Genomic DNA, 16,392 nt, shown 5'->3' with positions numbered 1-16,392 from the left:
TATTTTATTTTTTTTTGTTTGGGGGGGGGGGGGGAGCGGTGAGTGGGGGGCACTTTGCATCTTGTAGATCTTAAGCGCTAGCACGACTCAGGATATGATTACGAATTTGAAATTTATCACTTCTGTCGGGGCGCACATTTTGTAACCAGCGCTAATGGTATTTATACAGATTTCCACCTGAACGGGCCAACCCACGAGTTCAGAAGGAGACACAAGTACTTTTTGTCTTTTATTCTCGAACATTTGAAGTGAATTTTTATCAATTAATTTAACAAATTGAATGTGTCTTCAGTCAAGTTACAGATAAATTACGACAACTTGAGAGATCTGTCAAATATATTTCCAGCTTTTAAATATGTAATTTTTTCAATTCATGCTTTGTTTTTTTTTTTTGTCTGAAACTTAAAACGTTTATCTCCAAAATTTTATTTCTGCGTTCATTAAAGAAACTGTTCAATGCCATATGACAAATAGGTTACGACAGCTTGTCAAATCTATCAAAATACTCGTCCAGTATTAAAGTTACGTAACTATTTTCGTTGTCTGGCCGCACTATGGAGATTTCAGTGTCATATAGAAACTTCAGTTATAGTAAAACCACTAAAATTGGCAAGTTTTCTTCTCTAAAAGATTTGTCTGTGCTATCAAGCGCTCTCAAGAGAAAGACAACGGGAAACAGTTTAACATGAGACCTCTAAGTAGGCTTTGCTTTGCTAAAGCGAAAGTTAGTTTATTAAGGTTAACCAGTTCACTCGCCTTGGCTCGCAAGTGCCATATAGTGAAGCCAAAATGGCCATAAAGCAGACACTAACAACAATGACGACGAAAGGAAGGAACGGCGTTTCATTGGTAAAGCTCTTGTGGGCAGAATAGTAGAAAATACTCGTTGAAAATGTAGGGATACATTAATATAGGCTGCTCGCCGTTTATACTATATAACAGCTCACAAAGTGCTGACGATAATTCACCCTGGCTCTAAGTTTTTTTCATTAAACCAGTTTGCAAATAGCATCTGCTTGTTACCATTGATAATCAATATTTTAGCAATGTTTACCTGAAACTGCTTATTATCTATATATAACTATCCTTTCTATTGGCTCTCGTTTTATCTGCTATCAGCTCCTAATCAACAGACATCTTCGTTTACATGGAAAACGGACGTGCCATCTCCCTGGGAGTAGCCCAGCACAGATTTTTAAGAAAGTGTACCCATTTTATTGCTTAAATTGGAAAATTTACTGCGACAATCATTCTTCACTTTCATCTACAACCGCAGTTCAAATATGAATTATTTCATATATACTTCACAAAGTGTACCCAATACGGGTCGGTAACTTGGTCAGTTAAAAGTCAAACCCACGACATTCTCTCCCCAGCTCCGAAAGTATGATAAGTTTCGTTGTTGCCTCAAAGGCCGAAATTATAGCAAACGATTTGTTTTGCACAGAGCTGAGAATCATATAATGAAACAACCATGCAACATAATCGAAATGTGTTAGACTGTACAAGCCGCCTATCAAATTGCCTGCCAAATCAGTATAAGGGTTTTGATATATATCAAACACGAAAGATCGTGTTTGAACAGATTTCCAAACACCGAGAAGAGAGTTGAAAATACGGGACGCAGCGGAGTATTTTTTGACGAACTTCGAGGTGTTTATAGAAGTCTGGTCAAACACTGTCTCGAGTGTTTGATATGTCTACTCAATGGAAACCAAAACGGAGAAGAAAATGGACAAATAAAATCGTAAAAATCCATGCTAATTCAGATATGCAAACACTGTCACAGTCATGATTTCCTTGGTTTAACGTTGTTAAATTATTAATGAGTTTGGGAAGAGAGTTCAAAATACGACGCGCAGAGGAGTATTTTTGACGAACTTATGTGGTCAAACACTGTCTTGAGTACTTGATATCCAAATATGATATCCAAACACCTTCGCGGTCATGATTTCTTTTGTTTATACTTGAGAAACGATGATAGCTCCTCCCCCTAAAACCCTTCATATGCGATACAGTCCCTGCCATGGACTCCTACTTATTATGGACAAGTTTACCCGTCTCTTACTGTACCTGAACCGGCGAGATGAGGGCGCCGGTTGAGACATTTTTCTATGACTCGACCCGGCGATTGATCAGCTCTCTCGCCGACTCAAATTCGCAACTAGTTAACTAGTTAATCCATGCCTGTCCTGATTTCCTGTGGTATCAATTTACTGACCTGATATGGTTACGATATCATGGTCACTTTGGTGAATTTTTGTACAGTTAACTCTTTATTATACCCTTTTTTGGTGGGCTTTGGAGCAACATTTACATATCTACATAATAACGTCAGGTTTATATACACGTAGGTCTCGATAAATTGATGCAGCTCGAGTTACGTTGCAATACGTAACTCACCAGGCTGCCAACGTTAACAATGCATAACCCCAATTGATTTAATTTGTACCACAGCATATCAGGCTCGTTTAGTATCGCATGGGTATTTTGGCTCAATTACGTCTCGTCAGTCATGGCCGTATAAGCTCATATACTCCCAGAGGAGAACTAGGACTGATGATGACGTCTCGTCAGTCAGTCAGTCCAACTCGTTAGAGCAGAGACTTGGAGAATCACCAATGTTCTGCTAAACAAACTCCAAGTATTTCTGAACAAGTACCCTGAAAAGTATTCTTGGCAAAGATGGCCGGAGAAGATCAGAAATGAGGATCATTGGGAACTGACAGGTCAGGAAATGAAAAGAAGGGCTTGGCAAAGGATGTCCTGAAGGTAGCATGGGCAGCCCTTGAGTGGAATCAACAAGGTAAACGAAGGAGAGGGGCCATGCAACATGGCTCGATAGTGCCTGCCCGATGGCTTGCAATAGTTAAGGGCCTGATATATCGCCGAAGCGCAACAAAAAAGGTGGATTAGTGAATACTATGAAGTATAAAGTTCGGACACGTTTTGAACCGAGAACATAGACTAAATTTTTGTGAGAAGCTTTTCACAGGCCTACTCACCAAAGCTGGCAGAAAAACATTGCGACTTTAGGCGATTTAAGGTGATTTTAAACTTAGCAACAGTCTCTCAATATATCTCTTGCAATAAACCAATATTGTACCAATACTGGTACATAACTATGTCACCACTGTCTCAAATATCCAGGGGCCCGGTTCTCGAAAGCCCCGGAAACTTTTCAGGCCCGTAAAGCTATAACAAAATCTCGAACCTTACGATTACAGAGCTGTTTTATTCACATATTCTTAATATGAAGAGAAGTTCCCTTCATAGAAGAAGTTTCAGGCGTATACACTTCTCCGTTTTTAGATACAGACGGACTAAAAATGACTTTACGGGCCCGAAAAGTTTCCGGGGCTTTCGAGAAACGGGCCCCAGGGCCGGGTTGTTGAAAGCCTGATTAAACTAACCCAGGATTAAAGAGAATTTTGATTATTGTCAGTTTTGTAACTTTCTAACAACCATAAGCAGTGAAAGATATCAGGTACCTGGGTGCTGGGTGAGCATCAACCGGCTTTCGAACCACCTGGGCCAGATTTCAAACCGTATTAAAAAAATACTATTAAAGAAAGAATTACAACACTGGACATTACTACTATAAGAATGATAATAAATAATAATAACAATAAACACTAGCAAGGTAGCATGAATGTTAGTGAAGATAACACAATAAAAACCAATATCAAACGAAACTAATAAAAATATATTCACAGTGACAAAACTTTTTAATTTAAGATATCTTGATTTAATTTGAAATATTTGTATATTTGCCATAAATTATTCAAAGAACAAGGAAATTAAATCTATTTTAGCCTATTTACATACATTTATTTTACAATGCTTCCCAAATTATAGAAATGGTTATCTTGGTAGACACTTCTGTCATATTTTTGGCATCTTCAAGGTCAATTTTGGCATGGGAGTTTAGCAAATGACATGGTTTTCCAAAGTTGCTCAGTCCTTTTCAGGCACCCAATAATCGATTTGTTGCTCTCCTGCCTCAGTCAGACAAAACATCCCAACAACATAATGAGTACCGCATGCTAAGGTCTTTCGTAAGAGCACTTCCTCTCAGATTTCACCAAATACTTAGCTTGTCAGGTTCCGGAAAACAATGATGACCCTGGCAGTTTACACAGTGAATCGAATCTTCTTAGAAGGTTTTTATCACGGTTAATCAGACCACCAGGAAATATATCTTCCAAGCTTTCACTAGGTTCCACCTGGCACATTACAAATGTCCAGAACGACATTTTTACAACGAAATACTAGAAATTGATATATCGATACCAGACACACTGGTCTCCGCCATTTTTATTCTCCCAGTAACCCTTGCGCCGCTAACTGGTTTCCATGCTTCAAGAGACATCGGCCTCTGCCACGAAAATTCGAGTTCTCCTGCTAAGTGTTCCCGAATGAAGATTTATTTCAAATCACCCGATAATAAGTAACGGTATTCAACTTTCAGAGAGTATTAGTTTGGCGATTTGTTTTCATTCTTGTTTTTTTGTAAACGCTTGTCGGAGTAATCATACTCGCGTGAGTTCGCGTGAGCTCGCGTACACGAGGCCAAACTAAGACACGTGTTCCAAACATTGGCCAGGCGGCCATGTTTACTGAGAGTTGATCAGAGGGAATTTTCTGTACCTTAGCTTTCGATAGTAACAGTAGCGCAGTCCACGTAAAGTGTATAGGATGATGTGAATACCTGGCTTCATCAAATGTACGAAAAGGATAGATAAACATTATGCTACAAGTTGGTTCGCCCAGTTACGAAATTCAAACGTTTACAGTTGGTGGAATGTGGATATAAAATGCAAATAATGATTTTTGCTGGAGAAATGGCCCACTTTTGTCACTCTTTTACACTGGGTAAGTAAAGTATTTAAAGTGTAGACTCAGTTCGGTTCAATTGACTTTGGATGACTATAGTTTTACTACTCAGAATGAATGAGTGACTAGAAATAATTGAGCGTTAACCCAGAAATAGCCTTCTGTTTTTTTCTTTTTATCTTGATGAGCTGGAACACCTCTCACTGTTGTTATTTTATTAATTATACTCTGTAGGTCTTTGAAAGATTTGATTCAGAAATATCTTTAAAAAAGTAATAAGCTGAAATGAAGTTATCGCAGTATAGTCATTTCTTATATCTTTCCATATTTAATGTATTTCCTAATGACAACACAGAGTGTCATCGTTTTTATTAGCTCTTTTACAACGAAACACAAGGAAAAAAAAAATAAAACTTAATGAAAATAAAAAGCCATCTGTGAAAGAGTATACATCAGATTGTCATTCCTATTTAAGTATTGTCTACATGTAGAAATTATTTCAGGTGTAGGACTATTATAATATTAGGTTTTTTTATGCATAAGGCAGCCATGGCTTTGAGGCATAATACAGTAATTGTCGGGGCCTCGGCTTCTTAAAGGTTCCTAGTCAGCCTCTGCTATTTTCGATGCTATCAAAGTTATTGATATTGTATGGTGAAGCGAAATCTTATTGCTTTACTGTAAGTTACGTTCCTGAAAGTATGTCCCTTTATCTTTAGTAGTTTCACAGTGATTTTCTTTGCTTCGACATGCTCTGAATAACATATAATAGCCAAACTCTTGTATGTAAACAAAAACAAAGGTGTGGCTGACTAGGGCCCTTTAAGCGGAGTTTTAGATGGCTCTAAAAGCTAACGCATTGGGAATGAATGTAAAAAAAAAAAAAAAAGTAAAAGCGCATCTATTGAGGTTACCTCTGCTGCACCCTGTCCCCACTCCCTTGCCTGTTCCGTAACCAGTACCCATTTACACATCTGGGTGAGGAGAGGCACTATGAAGTACGAACACAATGCAATGATCCCCAATAAGGGTCCATTGCACCAACCATTGGGCCATCTGCCTCCTACTCCATAGGGATGGAGTGGAGTTTACTCTAACATGACAGTCTAATAACCTACAGGGGTAATTTGAGTTTGTCGAAACCTTTTTAACCTTGCGTAACCAATAGCAACTTAAGGCGACTTTGGGCGACTTAGAGCGACTTAAGGCGACTTTAGGCGACTTAAGGCCCCAGAGTAGGCCTTTTTACCGACAAGCTAACGTTTCCTTAACTTCTTAATTACGGTTGTGTAAATAGTACGTTTTGTTGCCAGAGAAACGAATAAAAACAAACACGGAAAGAAAATTCAGCAGACATGTAGTTTCAAATAAGTACACAATTAATGAAGTGGAATTTGGAAGAACAAAGAACAAAAGCCGGGTGATCAAAAATTTTAGCGCGGTCTTCAGAAATGATTGATCACAATAAACCCCTGAAAGCTGTAAAAAAAAAAAAAAAAAAAAAAAAAGAATGTAATGAAGGAAAACGGCTTTCGAGTTAAATAATTTAGATTTTCATCGAGTGAGAAATCGACAAGTTTTACCTCAATTCGGTCCACTGAGATCGACAAGTAGAGTACACATATACTTAAGTAAACCTTGACTTTTTCCACTTAAATTATCCACTTACCTATTAAAAGCGTCTCTTCGAGATATTTTGAAAGGTCGTTATAACTTTATTTTCCTACCCTTTTCTGTACTCCATCGATATCAAGTGAAATGTCAAGCCTTTTATCATGGCCTCCTCGAAGAACCAAACCATGTTTTCTTCCGATATTAGAAATATTCTAAAAAAAAAATCTTAATACAAGGCGCGTGAAAAATGTATACTTCCGAGTGATACTTATGCAGTTTTCAGTGAAAACCGCTGTAAGCGGCTTTTAAACCAAAAGGACCGGACGAGTTTGTTATGTCTTATACTACAACGAAACCCCAGTACAGGTTATCCCATCTAAAGAATGCATTTAGGATAAGATCAATGAATAAAAATATGAAACGACTCAACTTTGTCCTGGGATTGACAAATTCATGAATTTCCGAGAAATCGGGTTAAAAGTCTTTCAGAATACGGACACAAATTAGCATAGGATAGAATAAGTAAATAAAGGTAAAGAATACCACTGTAGGCTGTACCTTACGGGATAGGTTTTTTTGGGCTTCAGACTAATGGGCCGGGTATAGAACTAAACTTCAAAGGAAAATAAATAAGGGTTAGAGCTATCGATCGATAGTCTCGTTCGTTTTATCCCACGGAAACAAGAGTTAAGCGTTGGCAAGCTGTGTGGCAACGTTTTGTGCATAGACTCAAATAATAAATCAAATAACTTTATTGACTTTTTCAGTAATTCGTTCCTCTGCTTCTTCTATCAGGGCGAAGCTGCGTAGGCTTTTTAGTATGCTAGTTCTAGTCGATCTACATCTCCAATTGGATCCAGCTCAACACGAAAAAATAGGCGTATACACCGAATGCAAATATGGCGGACCACTCTGTCGGCGCCCGGAACGAGTCGCATGAAAGCGAGGCTAGTCAGGCTTTGTTTTAATTTTTTTGATCGACAATGCTTCCAATGCTTGCTTCGTCCTCGATCTGCTCTGTTCTGTTTCGTCCTCCCTATGAGTTTTTGTGTTCCTGAATGCCACCAGAAGGGAGTGAAATCTTCCACAGCAGAAAAGTGTTTTTTTTTTCAGTTTCCCCGTTCGCCTCTGGGGGGAAAACAGACGAAGGAAAGGAGTTCACGATCGCCGAAGGAACTGTCTAAGTTTTTTCGTTACATTTCAGGCTGGAAGATCTTAGAAAATGTAGCTTTAGCTGCAAGTCGTCGTCATTTGGTTCGATGCTCTAACTGGCTTCAACAACGGGGGCAGTTGACGTTCAATCGCTTAGTTATTACACCGTGGTATTTGTTTCTTGAGATTCCGTGTGATTGGACGCGGACGTAAACAACTTCTTCTTTTGAGACAAAGGATGTCTTTCAAGAAGAGCTTGTAATTCCTTACCTTGGGGAAGGTACTGGACATGCAAATCTTGTTGGAACACCACCAGACACCACATAAGCTAGCTCGTTGTTTAAATTATTTTTCAGTCTAAGCTCTGCTAACCTGAAATGTAACGAACAAACTCCTTCGTCTCAAAGAATCGCATTGATCTACTAGAGGCGAACGATGGAAGATTTCTATCCCTCCAGGCCTTCTCGTGGCATTCAGAAACACGGCAACTCGTGGGCACAGCGAAATAAAACAGACCAGATCGACGACGAAGCAAGACTTTTCTAGGGAAGCACTGTCAAAACAAATCAACAAAGTCTGAATAGCCTCGCTTTCATGCGGGTTGTCCCGAGTGGTCCGCCATATTTGGGTGTACAGCAAACATTTTTCACCCAACCATTCACGCGGAGGCGAGGTAGCCCAATGAGTAGCACGCTACTAAAGATCTAGCGGTCCGGTTTAGAGTCGTGGGGTTGGGTTTCTTGCGTTGTGCTCTTGGGCAAGACACTTACTCTCACAGTGCCTCGTTCCACCCAGATGTAGAGTGCCGGAGAATTTATTGCTGGAAGTAATATTTTGATGGACTAGCAGAATAGTAGAAATACTCCCAGTCATTTAGTGCCACGGAGCCCCAATAAGCTCCGACATTCTGGACCCGACTTGGCCAGACGCAGACTTTGCCATTCAAACGTCTCTTCATGTGTTGGTATTTTAAAATATCCAGATCCCCAGCTCGTGCAGTCCCCCATTGAATAACACTACGATGGCTGGTAGCGTAAAGTAATATCCAAAAAGCGCTAATAGTGTCACCGAGTTTATCTTTTTTTAAAATACAATTTAGCTTGGAGAGCTAAATGGAATCGTCACGGTACTAAAAATAAAAATAACAACTTGAAAATAAACAACTGTAGGTTTATGTTAGCTGTATTTGCTCTGTTTACATGAATCCATTTTGATTACATAAAAACCGGTTCCCGGAGAGGGTGGAATTTTTCCAATCCGGCCCGCTCATGGTGGGCGGAATCTTCGCGTTGATCTATTTTTGTGAAAGAATTAGCGGTAATCGGCAATCGTTTACCTTTTTTCACACTTCCATCGATGATTAATCAACAAGTTTACTTCTGTTCACCTTTAAATGGCAAGGAAAGTCATTGTAATCACTGGTAATTATATTCAAATGAAAGTTTTTGAAGTTGTGAGAGTTTGTTTGGTTGTTTGAAGCCCGGCTCTGTAATGGTGCGTAATACTGTGTTTCTCTCTTCTGCACAATCTTAAGTAAAAAATGGGTAAGTCGAGTTTACTTCTCTGATCGTTGCTGTACAATGTATTTAAGAGCATTTCTGTGACATACACTTTCTGCTATTCAATTTATGGTAGAAGAGTCTGATTTCAAGTAATTTGCAACGACTGAGAGATTGTTTTGTAGTACAACTTCAAACTTTGCACATAATTTTGCACCAGAACAATAATATAGGAGAGCTTAATTGGGGACCCAAGGGTAACTAACATAAAGTATATCGAAAGAAATCTATTTTTTCATACATCTTTCTTTATCTAGCATCTGAGTTACTCGCTCGTTGGAGACCTCGGGCACAGTTTTTTCCAATACAAACCTCCAAGCTGGCAAATAACATATATATATGTCCTACAAAACCGTAAAAAGGTCTCCAATAGTTGATCGACGTTCTCGGTGTTTCAGCCTGATAGAAGGTAAAATTAACAAAAAAGTAAATAATAGAAATCGCACTTGTGTTTTTGGTTTCTCCTTCCTTCGAAACACCTTTAAACTTCTGTTAAAAAAAGACACCACCTTTACCCCTAATATCTTTCGAAATTGACGCGTAAGTCTTTGTACTTCCGCAGAACAACCTTGGTAGGAACAGCATTATATGTATTACATATAGGTTACATACGAATGTCACTGAATCAAGATGTATCCAATGGCTTTGATGTGCTTGTTCCCATTATCTGGTCCGACCGATGCTTCATTGCCACACGTGTTGGCGTCATCTGGGCGACCTCCAGTACCAAACCCGATCCTAGAATCACAGGAGGAACACTCATTTTCATTGTTACTTATCCAACCTATTCTTGCTTTAGAATGTCCGGGGTCGCTTCCAATTGTGTTAAACCCTTCTATATTACAATAGCTTTGCAAAGATGCTTCCGAACCAATAAGTGCTTTCCAAGTGTCACGACCTAGTGAGGTGGCATGGTACTGCCCGTCAGCAATCAGTGAGTACAGAGAGTTGGCATGCTTGTTGATAACAGTGAACTTGATTTGCTGGCCGATTTTCATGCCAAGACAGATCTTGGAGAAGGATGTATTCCAGTAGGTCGGTATCTTGGTCTCTTGTAAGTCAAAACCCGTCTGTCCTCCTGCAGGGTTGAATGTGTCCTGGTTGCGCCAGAGGATGGAATCGTAGTGGAAATTCATCTGTGCCACGAAGGAATAATAAAATACTTGTATAATATAAACTAACACCTGTACATGTCCTCTCATAGCCCCGCATGTATAAAGGTATCACACCCAGGAGAAGGGTTTACGCTGTTGTAAAATTATTTGTCCCGATTGTCCTTTTACAAGATTGCGGAGGCTAAATGCCTAATGTGTTTATCTCCTAGTCCTTCATCTGGTACCTGCTATGTTGAATTCATAAACAAGATCGAGATACAAACATTATTCCAGAAATAGAATGGGAACTGAAACGAAGTAACACTGCAAAGCCAATGTTCTCCATTCGACCAAATTCTCAGATACCGCTGGGGCTTTTCTCGGTTTCCGTAGAATTAACGAACTGGGAAAATCTCTAATGCCTACGGTATAGGAGGAAAGTCCACTGTGGTCCAGGACTACTCCTTAGCATTAATCATTTTGTCATTAATTTATACCGCTTTTTTTTTAGGTTGTTTAAACCCTCAGGCGTGGAAACAATATCACCATACTTCTCCAACCTCCCCCCCCCCCCCCCCACCCTCCCAAAAAAGTACCCATACTATGGTTGATGGGTGGGGGTGGTCTGAATCTTCATCAAAGATATCAAAATTATTTTGCCACTTATGTACTCGTCAATTTGCTCTACAAGATAATTTTGTTTTGTTACTAATGACGTCCACTAACATCAAATGAAGTTTAAATTTTACGCTTTCCTTAGAAATTCAAAAAAGAAGGTAATTTGATAAAAAAAAAGTGATCCCAGATGATGATAAAATGAAAACAAGTACTACAATTTTGCAATTTTACTCAAAAAGAAAAAGAAAAGACAATATCCATAAAAATGGCGAAATTTGGCTTGATCGGAATAACAAAACATTTCCCTTATGGCATTGCTAAATGGCCGACATAGACTAACAATTGATGAAACAATTTCTGGAAAGGAAAAAAACACTGACAGTTTAGGTATCAAAGAGTGTATATCATGTTCAAAAAGGAAGAAAATCTCAAGGAGGGGAAAGGCGGAATGGCAATCAAGTTACAGATTGTAAATGTACTATAATAACATCACATGAGGACTGTTGTATCTTTGTTTTACCTTATCGCCGTCAATTTTCATGACCAGCGTCCATCCACCACCTCCACATCCCGCAAGGTCATTAGTCATGTGACAGTAGACATTAAATTCAAGTGATGATCCCAGTAGCAGTGGGTAAGCTTTATTACCCGTGGATCTAAAGAATTACGAGAGATGATTTTAAACAACTAATTAAACGCCAAGGAAATAATAAATAAAGCTTACATTCTTGTAAGCAGTTCGATCACTGAACGTATACATCTACATACATTCAAATGAAGGCTATAAAGGAATCCTTGGTTTTACCTCTGATGCCTTTGATGCATTTTATTCTTTACAGAAAACATGACTTTTAAGACTCTCAGTCCTCGGTTATGGTTGTGTATGCTTTTTGAGCAGTTTTGGTCTGAAATAGGGTTCAGTGGCTTGGCAGTGCGGGTGGGGTCCTGGCATTGGGTGTTTTGTTTAGTAAGAACTATTTTTTTCTCGCGCATGAAGACCTTCTCAAATTTCGTGACTAGGGAGTACTTTGCAATACTCCTAGTTGTCTGTAAGCTAACTACTGACTAACCACTATACTTTATAGTCAGCGAGCATTGTATGTTTTCTTCTGTTATTGCTGTAATTCTTTTTTTTTTTTTTTTGAGCATGGATCAAAGCCTGACTAAATTTTCCCATAAAAAATAAAGACCAAGTACTTACAAGTTCAAGTCAAACAGCTGTTTACAGGACCGGGCAAACGCTATGGAAAATAAATCTTATATTGTAATTATAAGGACGCGGTCCTTTTTTTTTTTTCAATAAAATCGAGAACAGGACTAAAAGCAATCTAAAAAGGAAAAACTTCGGTAGTTAAAAAAATGGTTTCAAGACATACAAACCGCAAGAAAAGTTGGAAACAAGAAGCTTGAGAAGAGAAACTAAACAACCAACCAACAAACCAAATAAATGAGGTGCTCTGTTAATATTTTAAGGTTTAAATAGCATACCTGAACATATGCGTCCATCTCCAATGTATCCCACCTTGCAGGTACAGGTGAAGGATCCAACGGTGTTTGTGCAATTTGCATTTACGTGACAATCATTCATGCCGTTATCACATTCATTAATATCTAGGTAATAAACGAGTAAAACAGAGAAAGATAAATTTGAGACTCGGAATAGTCAATTTCTCACAAAGAGACCAAACCACACACACGTTGATATGAGACTATAGATACGAATAATACTTATTGCTTTTATCAGTGTCGACCATGTGCAGTAATATATTACTAGATTATTAGATTACACGCATCGTTTTTGGGCTCACCTTTTTCACAATGTTCTCCCGTGTATCCTGTCTGACAGGCACAGACGTATTTTTTGTTGGTAAATCCGTTCAGGCATGTCGAGTTTTCAGCACATGGGTTACTGAAGCATGGATTCTGATGATAAAAGAAATTTGTTAGTTGAAACTTAATGGTAAGTTTTTTTTTTTCTTATCAAGCATCGATAGTATCCTTGTTGAGTTTGCTTCGTCGTTTGTTAACGTTTGCTTATTAACTAACAAACCAACCGGCCAACCGACCGACCGAACGACCGACCGACCGACCGAGTGACTGACTGACTGACTGACGGACTGGCAACTAACTAACCAAACAACTAAACAACCAAACAATCATCCTACGAACTAACAAACTAGGTAACTACATATGACTTACAAACAATAGCGATACCGTAAGCGGTCTTCATTTTCTAACCTCGGTGCCTCTGTACATATAACCGTCATGTGGTTTAAGATCATTAGGATGTCGAATGTGGTCGGAGTCACTCAACTGACATAAGACTTTGTCGTTTATTGGTGGACCGATGTTGATTGACACACAGTTATTTTCTATGGTACATCGCCCTTTGCAAGAGTCACGCATTGCCAAGTTTAAAGAAATATTTTTAATCACGTGGCCATGCAAAGCATATCCATCGACTGGTGTGGTAAACTTGAGATGCCGACAGAGATCTGTGGATAGAAGTAAAAGAATATGAACAAAATGTTAAAAATACTTATAAGTCTGGGTATATGAAATGGAAGTTAATGAAAATTTCAGTCTTTTCGCTGCAACTCAGTGTAATCTTTGTTTCCTTTTTTTTTTCTCTCTCACCACAATGTAGGTGGTGAAAAATTCAAAGGAATGTCGTTTTTTTCCCCTCCACTCTCGTATCTTCGTTTTTGTGCTGTTAAAATGCAAAACAAACATACCCATTAATTGAACATATTATATTGATGGAAACCTAAAAGAGCTAAATCTATTCAGGTGCACTGAAGCTAATTAGTCTCTCTATCTATAGGTGCTCTTAGGTCCTCTCTCGTTAGAGACCGGCAGACCTTTTTCAGATTCAACAATTTTATAGTTATTCCCTCTAGGTTGCTCTAGGAACTTGTCTTGTCCGGGAAAAGTAATCGCTGATAATTTTAGCACAGTTACGTAATCTTACGTCTGGACCCAACGCAGCAAAATCGCCGGGACAGTATGTGTCCATTTAGGACTGTGTTCTGTTTTCACAGTTTTCATTTAATACATTTCAACTTCTTTTTTTTTCCTCTGAATGTGACACATATCAGGCGCCCTTGCCTGGTTATACCTGGCAAACATCATTGGCGATCGTTTGGGTTTCCAGGACGTAAGCAACGTCAAGAACAATTAAACATACTGTTTTATCTAATTGGAATTCTCGGAAAGCTGAATCATTTGCAGTCTACGTAATACTGAATTCTCGAACCTTCCACCCGATATCTCGAAATAAGAATTGATGCCCTTTTTTTGCTCCACTCGAACACTCAAACAGTTTACTCCCGAGTTCTCGATCCCTGGATAACTCCAACCTAACTCAAACTCGAACCACCTATTGTCTTCCGTTAAATCATAAACCCTCCATGACCCTAAATTTTCAGTAACACGTACAACCCTTCCCAGTTAGATTCGCGCCTTGGAAACTCAGGGCTGAGTATTACTGCAGAATAGATGGAAAGGCAGTTTGAGAGTTACGGACTCTATCGAGGCCTTTTCTGTTGGTAAGACTGACATCTTAATTTAAAATTGCGCTTTGTTTGTTGATCTAAGTCTACAGCCCAACTTTTTCGATGAAAAATATCTCTGGTTGCTTGTGATAACCCAGATACTCCCAAAGCATAGCGTAAAGTTCTGTTTTTCGAACTCCTAATCTCTCGATCCAATTTTTGTTCCTTTTGGAGGTTCGAAAAGTTGGCATTTTACATGTATGCCTTCTAAAAAATAATTATCAAGATATATGACAGATAAAATACCATTACAAGACCGAGATGTCAAACAATCGTCCAGGTTTAGAATATTTAATAAGTAAAATTTAACTGTATTTCCGCTCAAAAGACTCTCAAAAGAATATTAAAATTGTCCGTTGACCGTTTTGTCGAGGTGTCCGCCTTAAAGATAATTTACAGTTTCGATAAAACCTCAAATAATAGTGGTAACCAATTTTGAGGGGAAAAAATGACCGTTATCAGTCTCCCTTCCCCCAATGGTTTTTCTTAAGCTGCTATCCATTAAACTTGACTGCTATAAAGATCGACGACAGCTGTTCACAGAGCAAAAGTTTGTCAGATCCATTTTGTTTACACCTGGGTCGCTTATACTAAGGAGCAAGGTGTTAAAAATTATTTAAACTTTTTTGGTTGCTTGGCAAATGGAAAGATCCTACTCACCCAGGTTCGCCACCGTGACGCAGCGAGGCCAAACAGACCAGGCCGTGAACATAACCAGCAACGGCAGCACTGAAAAGTGGAAACCGTCTTCCATGGGTAGAAGTTCTACAACCACTGATTTATCATAAAAGATTCTTTGAATCGTCTTTAGGTTTTGCTCAGGAACAGCTTGTCAATTCGTAAGTATCACTGATACAATCAATATTGTTTCTAATTTTTAGCTCAAAACTGTTTACAAACAGTGGGTGCGTTGTATTCAAAACTGTTTACACATAGTGGGTGCGTTGTATTCAAATAATTAATTATTCGTCTTCTGATTGGCTGAACACTTAACAGCCCTGTGCAATTTTTTTTTGTCTGTCAGCGTGCCATAATGATGACATCAAAAATTTGTAGCTATGTAATTAGGTGGTAGTTTTCGTGTTCATCTGTCATACATGTGAATGAATACATCTCTACTCAGGTCACAACAACGGCTCTTTGGTTTGTTCTGGGTCTCAGCCATAAAACAAGTAATGTTGAAGAAATGTAGATCTCTCAAATTCATTCACATTAAAAATTTATTTAATAGTTTTTTTAAATAAATTTTATTACAAAAAAAAAAAAGAAAAAAAAAAGAGAGAGAATCTACTAATAAGATTCGTCATGCTTTGAATGATGTATTTTGCATTAAACATTAAAAAAAAAAAACGAAATAAATACAAGAGGCATGCCCTTTATGCGATTAACGAACGAGGTATGGGATTTTAGGTAATAACAATTTTGAATGGTAAACACTGCATGTCAAATTAAAGGTAAGAAACCAGGTATTACTCTGGAAAAATAATTCTATTTGTTTAGGAATAATTAGGTGTCATAAGTGAGAGTTCCTCCCGGATTTAAAAGTTTTGTCTGGTACGGAAAGAAAATTCGTCTGCTTTGTAACTTCCGTTACGATAAAATAGAAACAACCAAAACACAAAATTTCAGTGACAAATACTCCACGGTTTACGATTGAATGAAGACACATAAATTATTAACCTATGTTTTAAGTTTTGATCATTTTTCAGGAGCCCACGTTCAATTACCCTGCGATGAGAGTTATTTCGATGTTTTTCATCTCGGAAAGATCGAAGCAACTCCGCTCGTACCCGTTTACAGGAGTAGTGTCCGTGAATTACTTAGATAGCTAAATTTTATCGAATTATTATCCGCGAATCAGTAGTCTGAATTTACATGCTGTCAGATAACACTGTATCACGGCAGGAAACTTTAGCCATTAGTTTATACTTCAACATAGCCTTTGGAGTCTTTCTGGGTACAGGA

The 16,392-nt window shown here is 38.5% G+C and overlaps 1 protein-coding gene across 1 annotated transcript; it reads right to left on the bottom strand.

Annotated features, from left to right (window-relative positions):
- Positions 1 to 8,768: 8,768 nt before the first annotated feature.
- Positions 8,769 to 15,181, bottom strand: LOC110045615 (uncharacterized). The gene is made up of 7 exons (XM_089291279.1): positions 15,088 to 15,181; positions 13,112 to 13,368; positions 12,682 to 12,796; positions 12,362 to 12,484; positions 12,075 to 12,114; positions 11,394 to 11,529; positions 8,769 to 10,297 (listed from the first exon to the last, which is right to left on the bottom strand). The coding sequence occupies exons 1-7, from the start codon at positions 15,179 to 15,181 to the stop codon at positions 9,779 to 9,781; spliced, it is 1,284 nt and encodes a 427-aa protein (XP_089147405.1). The 3' UTR covers positions 8,769 to 9,778.
- Positions 15,182 to 16,392: the final 1,211 nt, after the last annotated feature.

This window comes from Orbicella faveolata, unplaced genomic scaffold (assembly GCF_042242905.1).
Source record: "Orbicella faveolata isolate gen_17 unplaced genomic scaffold, um_ofav_v1 contig_24, whole genome shotgun sequence".
NCBI classification, from domain to species: Eukaryota; Metazoa; Cnidaria; class Anthozoa; order Scleractinia; family Merulinidae; genus Orbicella; species Orbicella faveolata.
This window is presented reverse-complemented; position numbering and strand designations above follow the sequence as displayed.